Raw genomic sequence first — 15608 nt, forward strand, 5'->3', positions numbered from 1 at the left:
GCACGTGGAGGGCTGTGGTGCTGTGCGTGCGGTCCCTGGTGGGCTGTGGGGCACGTGTTGGGCTGCGGGGTTGTGTGGGGGGCCGTGTGGGGGGTCCCCGGCAGGTGTGGGGCACCTGGTGGGCTGCGGGGCATGTTGTGCGGTTGTGTGTGGGGCCATGTGTGGGGCACGTGGAGGGCTGCGGGGCCGTGTATGGGGTTCCTGGCAGGCTGTAGGGCATGTGGAGGGCTGTGGGGTTGTGTGTGGGGCCGTGTGGGGTCCCCAGCAGGCCGTGGGGTTGTGTGGAGGGCCGTGTGTGGGGTCTCTGGCAGGTGTGGGGCATGTGATGGGCTGTGGGGTTGTGTGTGGGGCTGTGTGTGGGGTCCCCGGCAGGTGTGGGGCATGTGGTGGGCTGTGGGGGCGTGTGTGGGGTCCCTGGCAAGCTGTGGGGCTCATGGTAGGCTGTGGGGTTGTGTGGGGGGCTGTGTGTGGGGGGGCCCAGCAGGCTGTGGGGCACGTGGTGGGCAGTGGGGTTGTGTGTGGGGCCATGTGTGGGGCACGTGGTGGGCTGTGGGGTCTCTGGCAGGTGTGGGGCACGTGGTGGGCTGTGGGCTTGTGCGTGGGGCCATGTGTGGGGCACGTGGAGGGCTGTGGGGTTGTGTGGGGGGTCCTGGGTGGGCTGTGGGGCACATGGTGGGCTGTGGAGTTGTGTGTGGGGCCGTGTGTGGTGTCCCTGGCAGGTGTGGGGCACGTGGTGGGCTGTGGGCTTGCGCGTGGGGCCGTGTGTGGTGTCCCTGGCAGGCTGCGGGGCAGGTGGCAGCGGGCAGAGCCGTGGGGGGCAGCCGGCGGGGTGCAGGGCCCCGCGCGAGGGCCCCGGCGGCACCTGACCGCCCGCGCTCCGCTCTGCCTTTCAGAACAAAATAGTGGACCAGTGCGAACGGCTCCAGCTGCAGAGCGCTGCCATCGCCAGGCACGTGGCCGAGGTGCTGCCGGCCAAGAACCGGGCCGTCCTGGTAATTCCCTTCCCCTCGTCGCAGAGCGGCACGGCCCGGCACCACGCTCGCCTCTCCCCGCTGACGCGCCTGCGCCGGGGCGGCTCGGCCGCTCGCACAGCTTGTCCTCGTCCCCCTCAACCGGCAGCGGCTTTGCTTGCGCAGGCCGGAGCCCGGCCCCGCTGCAGGAGCCGGGCAGGCGGGGGAGGCGCGGCAGGAGCGCGCCRTGGTGGCTTTCGGGGCACGGGAAGGAGGTCGATGTGGGTGCCTGGCTGCCCGGTGGCTCAGGTTTGACTTGCGGCGGCGGTGCTGCGCGGTGGTGCTGAGCGCTCTCCGTCTCTGTCTCGGCGGCTACGCAAACAAAAAGCTTCTCCGTGTTAGTGTAACGCTGTTAAACGTTTCACTAGGCCCAGCGGCTCGTGGATTCCTCACTGACGCTGAACGATGACAAGAGACGGTTCTTGTCGTCRGCTCTGTTTCGTGTTAATAGCGCTTCCCTCTGTTGAGGGGAAGGGGCTTTGGTCCGTAGCAGAGCCACAGGTTGTCGCTTAGGTGCCACAGTGATTAGCAGTCGCYGCAGAGCTGTCCTGACGGCTGGTTAAGCCAGGCGGCGGTAGGCAGGTTTGGGACTGGTTATCCCACTCACCTGCTTGCATCATGATGATTAGTCTGCCTTGGGCTGAATTAACATGATAATCTTAAAAGCTGAGCCCGCAGAAAGCTGGCAGGAGCTGTTGGTGCTCTTGGTTTGAAGCAAGCTTGATGTTTCTTCCCTCTCCTTGCTCTGCCAGAGTGCAGCCAATGARGCACGGGAACTGGTGATCCAGAGGCTGATGTTTGTGAGAAACATGTGTGAAAACGAAGAACAGCGATTGCTGGAGAAGGTGCACACGGAGGAGGAGCGGGCACACCAGAGCATCCTGACACAGCGGGTGCACTGGGCTGAGGCTTTGCAGAAGCTGTCTGCCCTCCGGACCTACCTGGTGGACATGATCACCAACCTGGATGACCAGGACCTGGTGGTAAGTACTGCTCGTTGTACTGAGGGACAGGTCAGTCAGCCTAGAAGCGAACCTAAACTTTTTATCCTGGATCCTATGGGGCTCAAATATGGGGTTCAGGAGCTTGCTGCACTGACAGCAAAGAAGTCAGAATTGGACAGGATCTACGTTTGCAGATCTAGCTCAAGGAAGCCCCTTCAGCTGGCGCCAACAAGCCCCCATGGTTTCTCAGTGGTTCCTAGAGCACWCGTTCTGCCTGGTTTTGCCTTTGCGTGAAGTGAGGTTTGGTTGTCAGAACTACCATCCAGGCTCAGGTCTCCGAGATGTTGGCTTGGTCCTGCCTGCTTAGGTGTCTTTCAGGCTTGACAGCTGGGACAGAACCAAGTTTGGCTTACGGATTGAGAGCAGGAGACTGTACCATGAATTTTATAGTATTTTGTCTAGTTTTAATCAAAATGTGGTCTTTGGGGCACCTGCAACTTTTCTTAAAAGTCTGTTTTGCCACCTAAAATACCTCTGTATGTTTATCCTGCAAAGCAGCCTGTGCTTCCCTTTACTCGATTCCTTTTCTGGTTATTAAATTGTCTCGGTGTACCCGAGCAGTTCCTTTTGTTTTAGACGTGGGCAAGTAGCTATTCTGCCTTCTCCTTCTCCTCGCTCTTATCCACTGCTTGTCACATGTAACTTTTTGAAGCGGGTGGCAGAAGCCCTGCTTGGAAAGCAGAATCGGTCCCGAGGATAGAACGTAGCTGGCTGTTCCTTTGATGGTGAGCGCAACGTGTGTCCTGCCCAGGCACCGTAGCTGTTTGGGTTGTGGCCTCACTGCAGAAAGCAGAGGTTGGAACRCAAGTTCCGTCAAACGCCAGCGGGGAAAAGAGACCAGCGAGACCCTCTGTTTCTTCTTTTGCCACGTGATGGAGGGGAAATAGAGATGATAAATTCTCCACGCTGGATTGTTGGTCTTGGCATTCGTGTCTATCAGGAACTAATACATATCGTGTCACAGGAAGGTAGAAGGGGTCCGTAGGTTCACTGTGCAGCTYGGTATTTGGGAGCAGGGTGTGTGTCTATTTTTCCACCGCTTTGATAGTAGGGCTATCCCTTGAACAGTGCGAATGCACCAGCGTCAGCAGGTACAGAAACAAATGGAATTGATCCCAAGCTTATTTGACTCTTGGCTTAGGTTCTCCAACCCGTGTAGCAGCAGGGCCACACCTGGACTGGAACCTATGCAAAAATACATGCTTTTTCTGGACAGTTTTTGGCTAATTAATACAGGCTCTACTGTGCAACCAAAATGAGCTGTTGGGGTAGTAGCAGAAGAGTGCCTGGCATGTAAGCAGGAATTTCCCCGTTTTTTTTTTTTTTTTATACTCTGAAGCCTTTCTCTTGTGATAGTTGAGGGATTGAGACATGCTACGTGCCCTTGGTGCCCAGTGCAGCTGCATACACCTCTGAAATGCTGGGGGTCAGAGAACTGGTGGGGGCCTGGCACATAGCAGCCACTATGTTAAAAACAGAGGGATTTGTTGGTTGGTTTGTTTTTAAATAGCTCTGTTATAACTGTGCTGGTGTGTTACAGGGAAGGTCGATGTCTCTCTAAATGTTTGGGTAATTCCTCTGTGCCGCAAAAGCACTTTTCCTGTTCATCTGYTCTGAAGGAGGCCCTGAGGATGTCAGAGCAGCAGGACTGCTTTACCTCTTATCAAAAGCTCTCAGGGTTGTTTGCTCTAAGCACAGGATGTTCTTGCAGTGTGGCCTGACGGGGTGGGGGAAGAGGGAGGGACACGGAAGAGAATGTGACGACAAACTCACAGCCCTGGGGTTTTCACACTTTGACTAGGGGAAAGGTGCAGCAGTAAGAGGCTCCCAGATGCTGGCAGCCTGGTGTTTGCCAAAGGCTTTGGAAGCAGATCAGATTCTTTATGGTTCCGGAGACCTTCTACCTGCCTTAGATCTCCCACGTGTTTCCCTTGCACCAGCTGATCCAGCTGTACTTGCAGGGCTCTGCTCTAACAGTGCTTGCGTTGCTCAGCAGAGCTGTGCTCTGGCCCTGGCGGGCTCTGTCTAGAAGTCCTGATGCCCTGCTAGAGCCACTGTCATCCACCTACCCGGTCCCACTGGCTCAGCAGAAAGTAGCCCTGGACACGTGGAAGATGTATCACCCTCAGCCATTCCCACTCATTTTCTCAGTGAAGGAGTAAAGAAGTGCTGCAGCTACAGAACATATATATTGGACACTTCCCCCTGCTCTGCAAGGCCAAGGTTGGGATGAGGAGCTGCTCTCTTTGGGACAGGAAGGAGAGCAGTGCTCCCTGGGGTGCAGGCCATCAGCAGAAAGGCACGTGGACGGAGCAGGCCTTTCTGACGTGTTGCTGCAAAACGTGCAGGATGTGGGGCATGGGGGTCTCCTGCTGGCTGCGAGGAGTCTCTGCTGCTGTAGGAGACGCACTGGAGCGGCTCGTAGAGGCTCTGAGTGTGGGGATGAAKAGTCAGCAGAGCTGGGGAAAGGAGGCCTGAAAAAAAAGCAGAGGGTTCCCCCACCCTATTGTGTCCGGTGGGTCTTCTCTTTGCTCCAACTTTGGTTTCTCAGGGAATCCCTGTAGTGGAGGCTTGGTCCCCATATAAGGCATTACTAGCCTGTTTTGGGGCAGGGCATCTCTGCTGTCCAGGTGAGGGTGGGGGGTTTGCTGTGTCCCTGAAGAGCTGTAGTCCTTGGAAGCACTCAGCCTGTGTTTGGGATTTTAAATGTGGGAATTTCAGCTGTGATGACTCTTTCTCTCCTTGTCCACAGCATGCAGAACAAGAGATCTTCGAGAGGTTAGTACCTGGCCATTCCCTGGCCTTTTCCTGACCTGTTCTCCAAGCTTGGCTGTACCCTCCTCAGCTCCTGCTGTGAGCAGCGTGCCATTGCCCAGGCAGCAGGTGACACCCTTCTCTTTCTTCCTTGTGCTGCTTTTGTTGAGGACAGACCAAAGAGATACCAATGTGTCCTCTTGTCTTTGCTTCACCTGCTGCGCTGCAGCTCAGACAGAGACCTGGCACCTAGAAACATGGAGACCAGGGCACACATAGTGTCCGCAGGGGCATTGGCAGATGCTCTGGCACTCRCTTACAGGAGACCATCTCTAGCTCCTTAGAAAGCTCCATGGGGCTCCCTGGGAGCAAACCTGACCCTGGCTGATTGACCGTAGGATTGTCCACCTGGAAAACCAGCATGCTTCATGCCTGGAGAACTGCTGGTGCGGCATTGCCTGGAGGGGTAATGTGTCCGAGCTCTGCGCTCACGCTGCCTCCTTCCTGAGCAGACAGACCCTTCGCACAGTATCTGCGAATGGAGGACCAGGTGCAGATGTCGATATTTCTGAAGGTCATCTCTTATGGAGCGTTACTAATGTTGGGCTGCCCTTGCTTGAGAAGGGAGCTTGGCGGCCGGATTTTTAGAGGCGTTTCAGTGGCTGCTACAACGGCGCTAACCAGCACTTTTGGGTTCTGCTATACAGAGACCTTCCAGGAGTATTTTTGCCTGGAGCCTGCCYGTAGAGAAAAAGAAGTGAACCGCAGCACATCACCAGCAGCCAGTGCCAGAGCCTCAGCCTTTACTTACAAACAGGGAGTTCCCTGTGTGCGCTGCAGGCTGCAGGAACCTGTCAAGTCCTTGGTCTCCTTGCTGTGCTGCGTGCAGTCTCCTGGAGCGCTGGCTTGCTTTCCGGTAGCATCCCCCTTTGCTCTAACAATAAGGCTTTGTCGACAAAAGGCCTCCCAGGGAAACCTGATTCTCTCACCACAGCCTGTTCATTGTATTCCTCTTGGGTCTTGATTGCTGGTCTCAGACCCATTTATTCCGCGTCAGCTGAGTAAGGAAGCTGTCGGCTCAGGCTACCGGGATTGTATTTTAAAACACTGAAGTCCTTTCAGAAGTGCCTGTAATCAAAACCCACCGAAAATATGTCAGGAGGCAGAGCTTGTCTAGAAACCTCCCCCCTGCATAGTTTCTCCGCAACAAGTGGTGCTCTTGCAGCAGCTCCAGCTCATATTTCTATAGTACTTCCTAGTGATCTTCATAAGCACCTCTCAGCTCTGGTCAATAAATCAGTGTTTCAAAATAACCCTTGTGTTTCTTTGCTAGGACAGAGGCAGCGGAGGGAATCTTAGAGCCACAGGAGTCTGAGAAGTTAAACTTTAATCAGAAGTGTGTTCAGAGTCCATTGCTGCACCGATTATGGGCCTCTGCTGTTCTCTGCTGCATCGCAGGTCAGTGTCTTGCTCAGGTCTCGCGCTCTCTGGTGATTCCTGCAGCAAAGTCATTCCTTTTTGTCCCCAAAGAAACATCCTGATGCTATATCTGCCCAGTGCTTAAAAGCAAGGGGATGATGGGAATAAACACGCAGCTTCAGTCCATGCTTCAGAATTGATGTACAAACATGGGCACTGAGCCACAGAGACAGTTGCTTGCGAGTGAGGATCTGTCCCGGGGAAGCAGTAGCTGTCCCTTGCGAAAGGGAAGCTGTGCTGCCCTGGCTTAGGCTGCTCCCAGCCACGAGGCCGTGCAAGAAGAGGAGCCGCTAAGCAGGYGGGCAGTGCGGGTTCCCGGGCATGCTCTGCTCCTGCTGCTGGGTGCAAACTGGCCCAGGACCCAGCCTGGAGACAGGCCTGGCCTCGGCCCCCTCTGCAGCTCCTGAAGCCACACGTGCTCCCTAAGTGGGGTCAGGTGTGCCTGTGTGCTGCCACCACTGCCTGGGCACGGGGAGAGTCTGGAGCCTCCAGCCCCCTTTGCTGTCCCAGCTCTGCTCCTGTTGCTAGTTGCTTGGAGCCCCCCAGGCCAGGAAGGCAGCAGCAGTTGTAGGGGATCTGGGGAAAGGGGGTGGACTGTGGCTCAAAGCAGCTGGTTGTGGCTGTGAGGAGAATTGGAGTTTGAAAAGGCCATAAAAATTGGCTCCGTTGCATGATCTCTTTGTTTCTTTCGCTATTTTCTGGGATCATGTAGACACCCCAGTAAGAGTGATGCTGCCATAGGAATCTTTGCTACAGAAATTCCTCTTTGCCCCTTTCAGCATTGGCCTACTGGTAACTTTAAAAGAGGGTAAACTCACCTGTGTGGTATCTGTAAGAAGCTCTAATGTGCCGAAATGAGAAATAGATAAATGCAATAGCTTTGTGTAAGCTGAGGTGGTGGCTGTGCAGGAGCTGGCAGAGACACCTGGGAGCTGTGATTCAGTTCAGCTCTTGCTGTAAAGCTGGGGTTGCATCAGAGGCATTCATCAGGCCAGCAGTGTGCTCGAGATACCATCTTACCAAGTTGGTGTCGGCTCTCTTGAACTGTGAGAGACAGGTTCCTTCTGGCAGTGATCTGCTTGAACTGCTGATGGTGAAATGTTTCCTTTTAGTATTATTTCCAGGCCATCAGTAGGGTATTTCAAATGTGTTTGTTTGTTCCTCAGGGGGGGCAGCATCCTTCATAATCTGGAAAGATTTATCCTGGGTGCTACCCCATGAACAGCGTTTGGGGTGATCTTCCCAAAGGTTTTGCGATAACCTCTGATTTTTTTGCTGATCTTGCTCTAAATGTTGATGAGTGGTCCCCAGTTTTTCCATGCTTTCAGTTCCCTTTTGAAGGTGTGTGCTTCTGACTTTTATCGCTCTAGTGTTCTTAAGTGTTAACTTGAAAATCTGCATACCAGATCATACCAGTGTTCCTCTTCTACTGCAAACTGATGTTGCTCTCCCTTTGCAATTACTCAGTTTTGCCCGTGCCAAAGACCTTTCTCTGTTTCGAGTCTTTGATTGCTGGCAATTATGCAAATCCTGAAGTTGTACATTGACAAAATTGAACGGGTTCTCAGCAGATGTTTTAAAAGCCATCAAGGCAGTCAGGAAACCTTTCCCTTAATTCTCTTTGTTGTGACCTATTTCTTTATGGCTTCTTTTTCCGGTAGGATACTTGTCAAATGTAATGATTCTAAGGCTTTCAGTCCTAGCGGTGRGTCTGTCGGTGTAATCATTACACCGAAATTTCACTTTGACTTTTTTTTTTTGTGGTTGCATTTAGCATGTCATTATTATATGCTGAGGATGCCTGCCATATCCGTGCTAATCTCACGAGTCCGTAGTCCACCCAGGGCATAGCCTTAAAAATTTAATATTAACTGCAGTAGTCCTAGCTTTCCTTAAGACACGGTAATGTTATGTTTTATTTARTGGTCCCTCCTCCCGAAGTCAGCTGAATAAGTGACAGTCTTGTTTGCTTGAAAAAAGTTAATTTCTAGCAGTTGGTCCGTAAAGGCTCACGGAAACTTGGAAACCAGAACGCGAAAGAATCTACGTTTCATTACCTCAAAAATAAACACGGTTCCTTTGATCTCTTTATTTGGCGGCCAGCTTCTGTATCACTTGTGGGTGGGGTTGGCAGCTTCTTCCTTAAACCAAGACCTGAGGTACATCTCCCAGCACAGTTCTGGGAGGGAGCTCGGTTCGCAGCTACCTACGTCAGTCCTGCTGGGGGGCAGGAAGTAAGTGGTGAGGCTGACTAGAAACTGGAGTGAGTAAACTCTCTGCAGAGGTGACCCATCTCGTAGCCTCTCTACTTTTAGCAGGTTGGGGGTTGTTAGAAGCGGGACATCCTGTGACTTGAAAATACACAGCTTAAAGCTGTCCCAGGTAGCTGAGATGTTGAGCCGTAGCATGGTGATGTTCTGCTGCTTGGCCCCAAGCACCAGGCTGGGTCCAGATTTCACCCCGGTGCCCAAATCTAGATAAGAGGATTTTAATTTCAGATACGAGAGTTTGGAAATAGGATGTTGGATTTTTAAGAGTAGTAAAATGTGCTTCAAGTAATACACATGTACTTAACAGACATTAACTTATCTACACAGCATCTATCCTTTCTCTAAAGAGGCAAGGCTGTACTGGAAGGTACTATACTGAGGGAGTAGCACAAATAAAATGGATTTTGAGGTGAGAAGAATCCCTGGTGGAATTCCTCATCAGAATATATGAGAATAGCAGCATGACAAAACACTTGTCTGCATGGGAAAATTTGCTAATCTAAATTATTCTGCTAATTATACCAGCATTGCTCCTTGCTTGGATGCGCTTTTGGAATCATTTCCCTAACGAAGTTCCACTGGTGTAGTCAGGTTGGTATTGCCCYGCGCAGGTAATCCCTGCACGCAGACACCAGAATGCAGCGTCGTACCTAGACTGGACGTGCGTTGCACAGTACGAGGCTTAGTGCCTTCCTTCTCCCAGCGAAAGATGGAGAAAGTCTCACACTGCTCCATCTTCTATGAATTCGTAGCAGTGTTTGGCTTCTTGGAAAGTCAGCCTTCAAATGGGCAGTGCGAGTGAGCTGCGGAGACGTATGGAGAGCACGGTACGGCAGGCAGGCATGCCGCGAAGGATTTATTGATGATAAATCATCAAGCAAATGAGGCCGGCTGCTTCGGCTGGAAGGGGATGCTGCCTTCAGCACCCTTCTGCTTGCCGTTGCCCACAAYGGCTTTCACCTAACGTGCAAGTTTGCCACGTTATGCGTATGTGGCACTTCCACTTTGCGCAAACTGAAGCTTCAGTCTCGGTTCATCTGCTGCCAGGGTGCAACAGGGCAACTGCAGTCCTAGGAAATCCCTCACCCAGCAGCGCTGCTGTTTAATGTTGTGGGCTATTTTGTGCCCGTGGTGCTGGCTGGTCAGGCGGGTGCTGGCGTGGCTCCCGTTGCTCCTGCAACGCTCTGCCGGTGTGTAGGAGCTGGAGCAGATTAGGTTCTGAGATGGCCATGTTCACGGGGCAGCGTAATGGTCTGATTCATTACGGGCCTCATCCTGCTAAGTGCTGAATGCCAAGCAGAGGTGATTGGCATATGGCAGGGACGGGCTTCATGCARTAGAGCTCTTCCTGCCGGCAGAGCTCCAGCCTCACCCTCTGGTAACGTTGGGAGAGCAAATGACTCACCTGCCCCAACCTTGTTTCTGTGACAGTTTAAGACATAAAATGAATAAACTGAGGGCAGAGGGAAGGCAGGGCGAGGAGAGGCACCAACAGATGCAAACTCCATCTCCCCTAGGAGCAGGCAGAGGTGAGTCAGCTGAGCCTCAGCCTTTTCTCCTTGCTTAGGCAACTTAGAGCAAGGRAAATATTTGTGCAGTTACTCAACACCCTCGCGCCCTGGTCTGCAGCCCTGCTGAGGTGTCTCACAGTGGGAACAGATGGCACAGAGAGAAATGTGTAGTCAAGGCGAGGTGAGCAGTGCTGGGTGCTGCCAGCACCCCTGCCCTGCCTACAGGTCTGAAGAGCTGGTGCAGCCCCCCCCRACTGGCGCCCAGAGTCCTTTTTGCCCTGTGGTCTCCAAGCCTGGCTTTGACCCCAGGCGTGCAGATCGCTCACTTTGCGGTGTGGTACGAGTGCGACTGGGCAGCCCCTTAAGTCACAGCCAAACTGAACTGAGTCCTGGTTGAGTTCATCTCTTAACACCTGGCGTCACCTCCCAGGGCTGCTCCACACATGTTCTGGGCTGATGGGTGGTGGGTTGATGATGATTTGGCCTCGAGTGTGCTTTATAGGAGGAGAGGGATCACCCCAGCCCAGCCCTTGCCGACCCTCCTTGTTCTGGTATTACCGGCTTTGCTGGTTCTCTACAAACAGCGCAGCGCTGTCTTTGCTCAGGCTCTCGACCAGGGGAGGAGAAGCTCGTCCCTACTCTGCGGTAGGGGTGGCAACCTGACTGAGAGGGACTTCAGGGAACGGGGCTGAGATTTGGGTCTCTCCTCGCCACACGTGGAAACTTGGCYGAGTCTTTGCTCCAGTCACTGATCTCCTTCCTGCTACCAGGATAAACCAAGCCGCTGCTTGGCCACGCTGCTGAATTCTGTTTTGTGACGATTCAGGCCAGGGTCAGAATAAGATGAGTAGCTCTGACTCTGCAGGATGTGACTGCAAAACTTCTGGTGCAAGGGTAGAGGGTGTCCTGGGGGGAGAGCAGGGGGCTCCATGTATGCGGTGCCCCCACGCGCTTTCGCTCTGGAGTTGGGTGTTCCTGATGTGCCTGGGGGAGTCTGCGCCTTGATGAGTCTCTACGTTGTTTCAGCCCTGGTCTGAAAGTCCCTCAGTGTCCTACAAGCAAGCAGCACCTTCTGGGTTAGGCAGGTGGGGAATCTGGCCGAGCAGGAAGCTCTGYGCTTATCTGTGCCTGCTTTCCTGGTGGAGTGCGAGGGAAGCGCTGGAGGGAAGTTGGGGTGATAGCTGTGTGTTGTGCTGCTGGRCTCCAAAGGCCGTGTACCTTCTTCCTGCTGTTGTCACCCTGTGCTCCCTGTTGGGCTGGGTCCTAGGCTTTGGRACAGAGCACTCCTCTTCCCAGGGAGCTGCCTCCTCTGCGGAAAGCCTGAGGTCRAGGGCAACCATTCCCTAGCACGAGGGGGAGGCGCATCACAGAAGAAGAGGTGGCTTTGGCAGGTTGGCTGGATGGGGCCAGTGTCCCAAGCCATTGCCTTGGTAGTGTTTGCTCAAGTCAGTGARCTTACTAAATCCTGAGCAGATTCGCTCCCAGGCTCCTGGCTAGCTCCTTCCGTTATTTCTGGGCACCCGCTAGCCACGAGCGGTGGTAGTGTGGAGTGCCGCATCCCCCCTTCTCACCGAGTCGCACCGGGGGAACGGGTGAGCCCACAAGCAAGATGTACGATGAGAAAGCAATTCTCACTCTGCTGCTGATGCCCGTGACTTATTCTTGGCACGGTCCCCTGGGGGGGTTCAGGCGGGGGCCGCGGAGTCTGTGCTCACTGCGTGGCTTCTTCCCCAGGCTCCGAAGAGATTCACATAGAYGAGAAAACTGTCAGCCCCCACCTGACCCTATCAGAAGACAAGAGGACCCTGACGTTCAGCCCCAAGAAAGCAAAGGTGTACTTGGACTGTCCCGAGAGATTCGACCACTGGCCCAATGCTTTGGCTACCACGGCTTTCCACACAGGAGTCTGCGCCTGGAGGATCAGCGTGGAAAAGAGCCGTGCCTACAAGCTGGGGGTTTCGTACAGCTCGCTGCAGCGTAAGGGCTCCAGCAACGAAGCCCGCCTGGGTTACAATCCCGCCTCCTGGGTCTTCTCGCGCTATGACRGAGAGTTCAGGTTCTTGCACGCTGGTCACCAGCAAACTGTGGAGCTGATCAAGTCTCCAGCAGAGCTCGGCGTGCTGATTGACTTTGCTGGAGGGGAGGTGCTCTTTTACGACCCCGATTCCTGCGCCATCCTCTTCTCCCACCGGGAGACCTTCACTGCGCCCCTCTATCCTGTCTTTGCTGTGGCCCACCAGAGCATCTCGCTTGTCCACTAAGTGAAGCATTGCACTGGCTGGGGGTGGAGGAGCAGATCTCCTTGTTAATATATATTTGTATATACAATATACAGTCTCCTCATTTAATGCAAGGAGCCCAGAGAGGGCTACCAGCTTGCATACGGTGGCATTCAGAAAAGGCCTTCAACCTGAGTGCCTGTTCCTTGCCTGTTTTATGGCAGCTCTCCTCTCTTCCTCTAGGCTACCTAGTTACCCTGTATTTGCCYTGCAGCATCCAACTATTCGCCTGTAGCCAGGACCTCAAGTTTCAAGGGGAAGCAGAAACAGGTCCTGATGTACCTGGGAACATAATGCTGTGCTTCCTGAACCCTGCAGGAAGCAACTCGTGCGTGAAGGCACGYGAAGCTTTGTTTGCTACACATTTATGGGGCATGACTCTTCCGTGCCAGGAGCTGACAGGTTGTGCTCTCGGTGTAACCGTGCTGCCAACTGCACTGCTTTAGCCAAATGCTTTTTTTGAGCATTCCCCATTCTGGATCTGTCCCTGCAAAATACGGCCACGTTGACTTTAGTGTTGCTAGCCTTGACTTGGAGAGCCAGAGGAGAGATCTRCTTGGGGCTGATTAGTCCAGAAATGGAGAATAGCTGTCTACTCAGGAGCAGCAGCAATTCCCCCGGGAGCCCAGGTCAGCTTGGGGTGGACCTCAGACCTAGCACGTGCAGTTTGCTCAGCATTGAGCTAGAAGCAGAATCAAGGCTAAGACAAACTGTGAGAGCAGCAGTGCTGGGACTTGGGAACAGTTTGTCCTGGCTCTTGCCAGTCTGTTTTGAGTGAATCATTTAGTTCCTTTGTGGAACAAGGGCTTATTTCCATCTGTTGGTGGTGGGGAGGAGTGGACGACATGTGCTGTGAACTGCAGCAATTACAAACCTTCTAGTCGAGTTGCAAATGTGATGGTGGGCTTTAGAAAACAGCAAGGGGCTCCATCAGGTTCTTTTATCTTGGGTATTGCAAGGTGTTGGAATTGATTTTTCACAGCACCTGGCAAAAGTGCTGTCATTTTGTTTTCTGGGGCAGCAGCTTGGTGGGACACTGGCTGAGGTTTTAGATAAAGAAGCGGTGGGCTGTGCTTTGCAGCTGAACTGCCCTCRGGATCCTGGGGAGACCGGAGCTGCTCCCCTTCCCAGTGTGATGTTTCCTCCTGCATCTCCACRGCTCAAGGCAAGGTTTTGCTGAATGCAGATGCAACCTCATCACTGTAGCCCAGCTAGGGCAGAGGTAGGGGAAGGCGYGAGGATCAGCTGCCAACTTCACAGCACTGAGCTCCCCTGGAGACACACCAGCTCCTATGGGTCCAGGCTCTGGCATGAGGGATGGAGAAATTGGTGAAAGGGAGGCGTAATTCCCTCCCAGCTGCTGCTACTCAGGAAGAGGGGGATGCTGGCAATGAAGGCAAACTGGGAGGATACTGAAATCCGTAGGGCAGCGYGCAGGATTCCTGGCTGCGCTCTGCTGGCAGACCTACCCCTCCAAAGCGAATAACCTCGGCCATGCAGACGTGCTAGCGCAGGGCTGTGYGTGAGCCCCCTCCTCAGGGTGGGGAACAGAGATTAACGGGGTTGATCTTAATGTCTGCCTCCATCCCTCCTTGCTAGAATTAGCTTTCTGGGGTCTCTCTGGATGTCCCCAGGTGAAACACTTTCTGCTCTGCACCCCATCCCCAGCTCCATTGGGGGAAGACAACGCCACTAACCCTCTGCCATACAGTGTTTTGAGAGCTCTGGAAGAAAACGGCATGAAAGCAGAGCATGTCAAATATGCTTTATTAATTATATTAATGCCCCTTCTGTTCAGTGGGGCAGGCTATGGGGAGMGTTTCTCCCTGTGCTCAGAAGGACGCACTTGTTTCTCGCTCAAACGGCAGCAAGAAGTCAAGCGCTAGGGACGTTACCTGCTCAGCAGCAGCACTGGTCCTGCTTTGAAATACAGCTACCGCAGCTAACCCTTTTCAACAAGAGCAAGGAGGTGGCTGAGCGAAGGCAGGATGTGCTCCTTCGGCACCTCCAGCTCCCCTCGCTGCCCAGCAGCCGCGAGCAGAAAGCTGTGCATGCCCGCCTCTCTGGCTGCCCTGTAGTCCCTCACGTAGTCATCTCCCACGTGAGCCGCCTGCTCGGGCAGAACCCCACAGAGGTGCAGGGCCTTCTCGAAGATCCTCTTGTCCGGTTTGGCRACACCCGCGTCCTCGGAGGTCAAGACAAATTCAAAATGGTGCCGCAGGTTGCACTGGGACAGAATCTTTTCSAGCCGCTTATCGAAGTTGGAGATCACCCCCAGCCGAAAGCCCTGCTCGCAGCACCGACTTAAAGTCTCGCTGGCTCCTGGCAGCACGTCCCAGGTGTGTGCGCTGCAAAAGTCCTGGTAGAGGTTTTCTGCCATCYGCGTCAGGACTCTGTCTTCACGCACCCCTGAGAGCCTGAAGGTTTGTTTGACGACAKCTACCCACCACTGCTTGGAGCTCAGCCCCTGGCCCAGGCCGTAGTTGGGGAAGTGCTTCTGCTGGGCTTTGTAAGCCTCATGGAAAGCTTTATTGAGAGYCTCCGGCTGCACCTGGACTCCGTGAGTCCGGGCCTCAGCGGAGTAATTTTCTCCCACCGGCTGCCGAAGCCGGAGCAGCGTATCTTTCACATCCCATGTTAATAAGCGCAGTCTAAGCATTGCTTCAGTGAAGCTTAGGACTAAGGAAAACCTAAAGCAAATGCAGAGGTAAGAGCCAGGCGAGTGCAGTTACACGCTTCACCTACAGACTACCGCAGCGCTGTGTGCAGCAAGGTGCACTGCTGAAGACGCGTCTACACCGAGTGTGGCTCACATCCACAGGGTGACCAGTGGGTATCAGAGGTGTGGGGGTGAACCAGGTCCTGGTGGACATCACACCCCTGCCATCACTGGCCTCACAGGGGGGCTCAGGCCCCTGTTATGGGGCTGGCATCAAGACCCCACGGGGGAGGAAGGCCCAGCGCTAACCCTGGTCATGCTCCATGTCCCAGGGTGCAAAGTCGCTCGGGCCAGGGCAGCTACAACAGCGCAAAGATAGCGGAGGTGCTGCAACCCACTGGTTTGGGGGTATGACCCAGGGCTGGGGGGTGTGGGGTGTAGCCAGGACACGGGGGGGCTGTACCCAGGGTGTATGGGGAGTAGGCAGGACATGTAGGGCTGGACCCAGCGTGTGGGGGCTGTAGGCAGGACATGTAGGGCTGTATCCAGGGCGTGTGTGGGGGGGGGTAGGTGTATGGGATGTAGGCAGGACATGTGGGGCTGTGCCCAGGGTGTATGAGGTGTAGCCAGGACATGTGGAGC

At 54.2% G+C, this 15608-nt stretch overlaps 3 protein-coding genes across 3 annotated transcripts in view; 1 reads left to right on the forward strand and 2 right to left on the reverse strand.

The window, feature by feature from the left end:
• Positions 1–887: 887 nt before the first annotated feature.
• Positions 888–12348, forward strand: BSPRY (B-box and SPRY domain containing; the record flags this gene model as incomplete). The annotated part of the gene is made up of 5 exons (XM_026059792.1): positions 888–992; positions 1763–1993; positions 4767–4792; positions 6102–6226; positions 11763–12348. Coding segments are annotated over 5 exons (1014 nt in total), but the record flags the coding sequence as incomplete, so codon positions are not given.
• A 1707-nt stretch (positions 12349–14055) lies between these two features.
• HDHD3 (haloacid dehalogenase like hydrolase domain containing 3) lies at positions 14056–15602 on the reverse strand. The gene has a single exon (XM_026059664.1). It carries the CDS (start codon positions 14964–14966, stop codon positions 14250–14252), a length of 717 nt encoding a protein of 238 aa, XP_025915449.1. The 5' UTR covers positions 14967–15602; the 3' UTR covers positions 14056–14249.
• Positions 15271–15608, reverse strand: part of ALAD (aminolevulinate dehydratase) — an 8129-nt gene continuing 7791 nt past the window's right edge. The window contains exon 11 of the mRNA XM_026059793.1: positions 15271–15325. Within this exon, the coding sequence (XP_025915578.1) occupies positions 15271–15325 (55 nt within the window). The remainder of the gene's footprint in view (positions 15326–15608) is intronic.

This window comes from Apteryx rowi, unplaced genomic scaffold (assembly GCF_003343035.1).
Source record: "Apteryx rowi isolate R43461 unplaced genomic scaffold, aptRow1 scaffold_16, whole genome shotgun sequence".
Classification (NCBI taxonomy): Eukaryota; Metazoa; Chordata; class Aves; order Apterygiformes; family Apterygidae; genus Apteryx; species Apteryx rowi.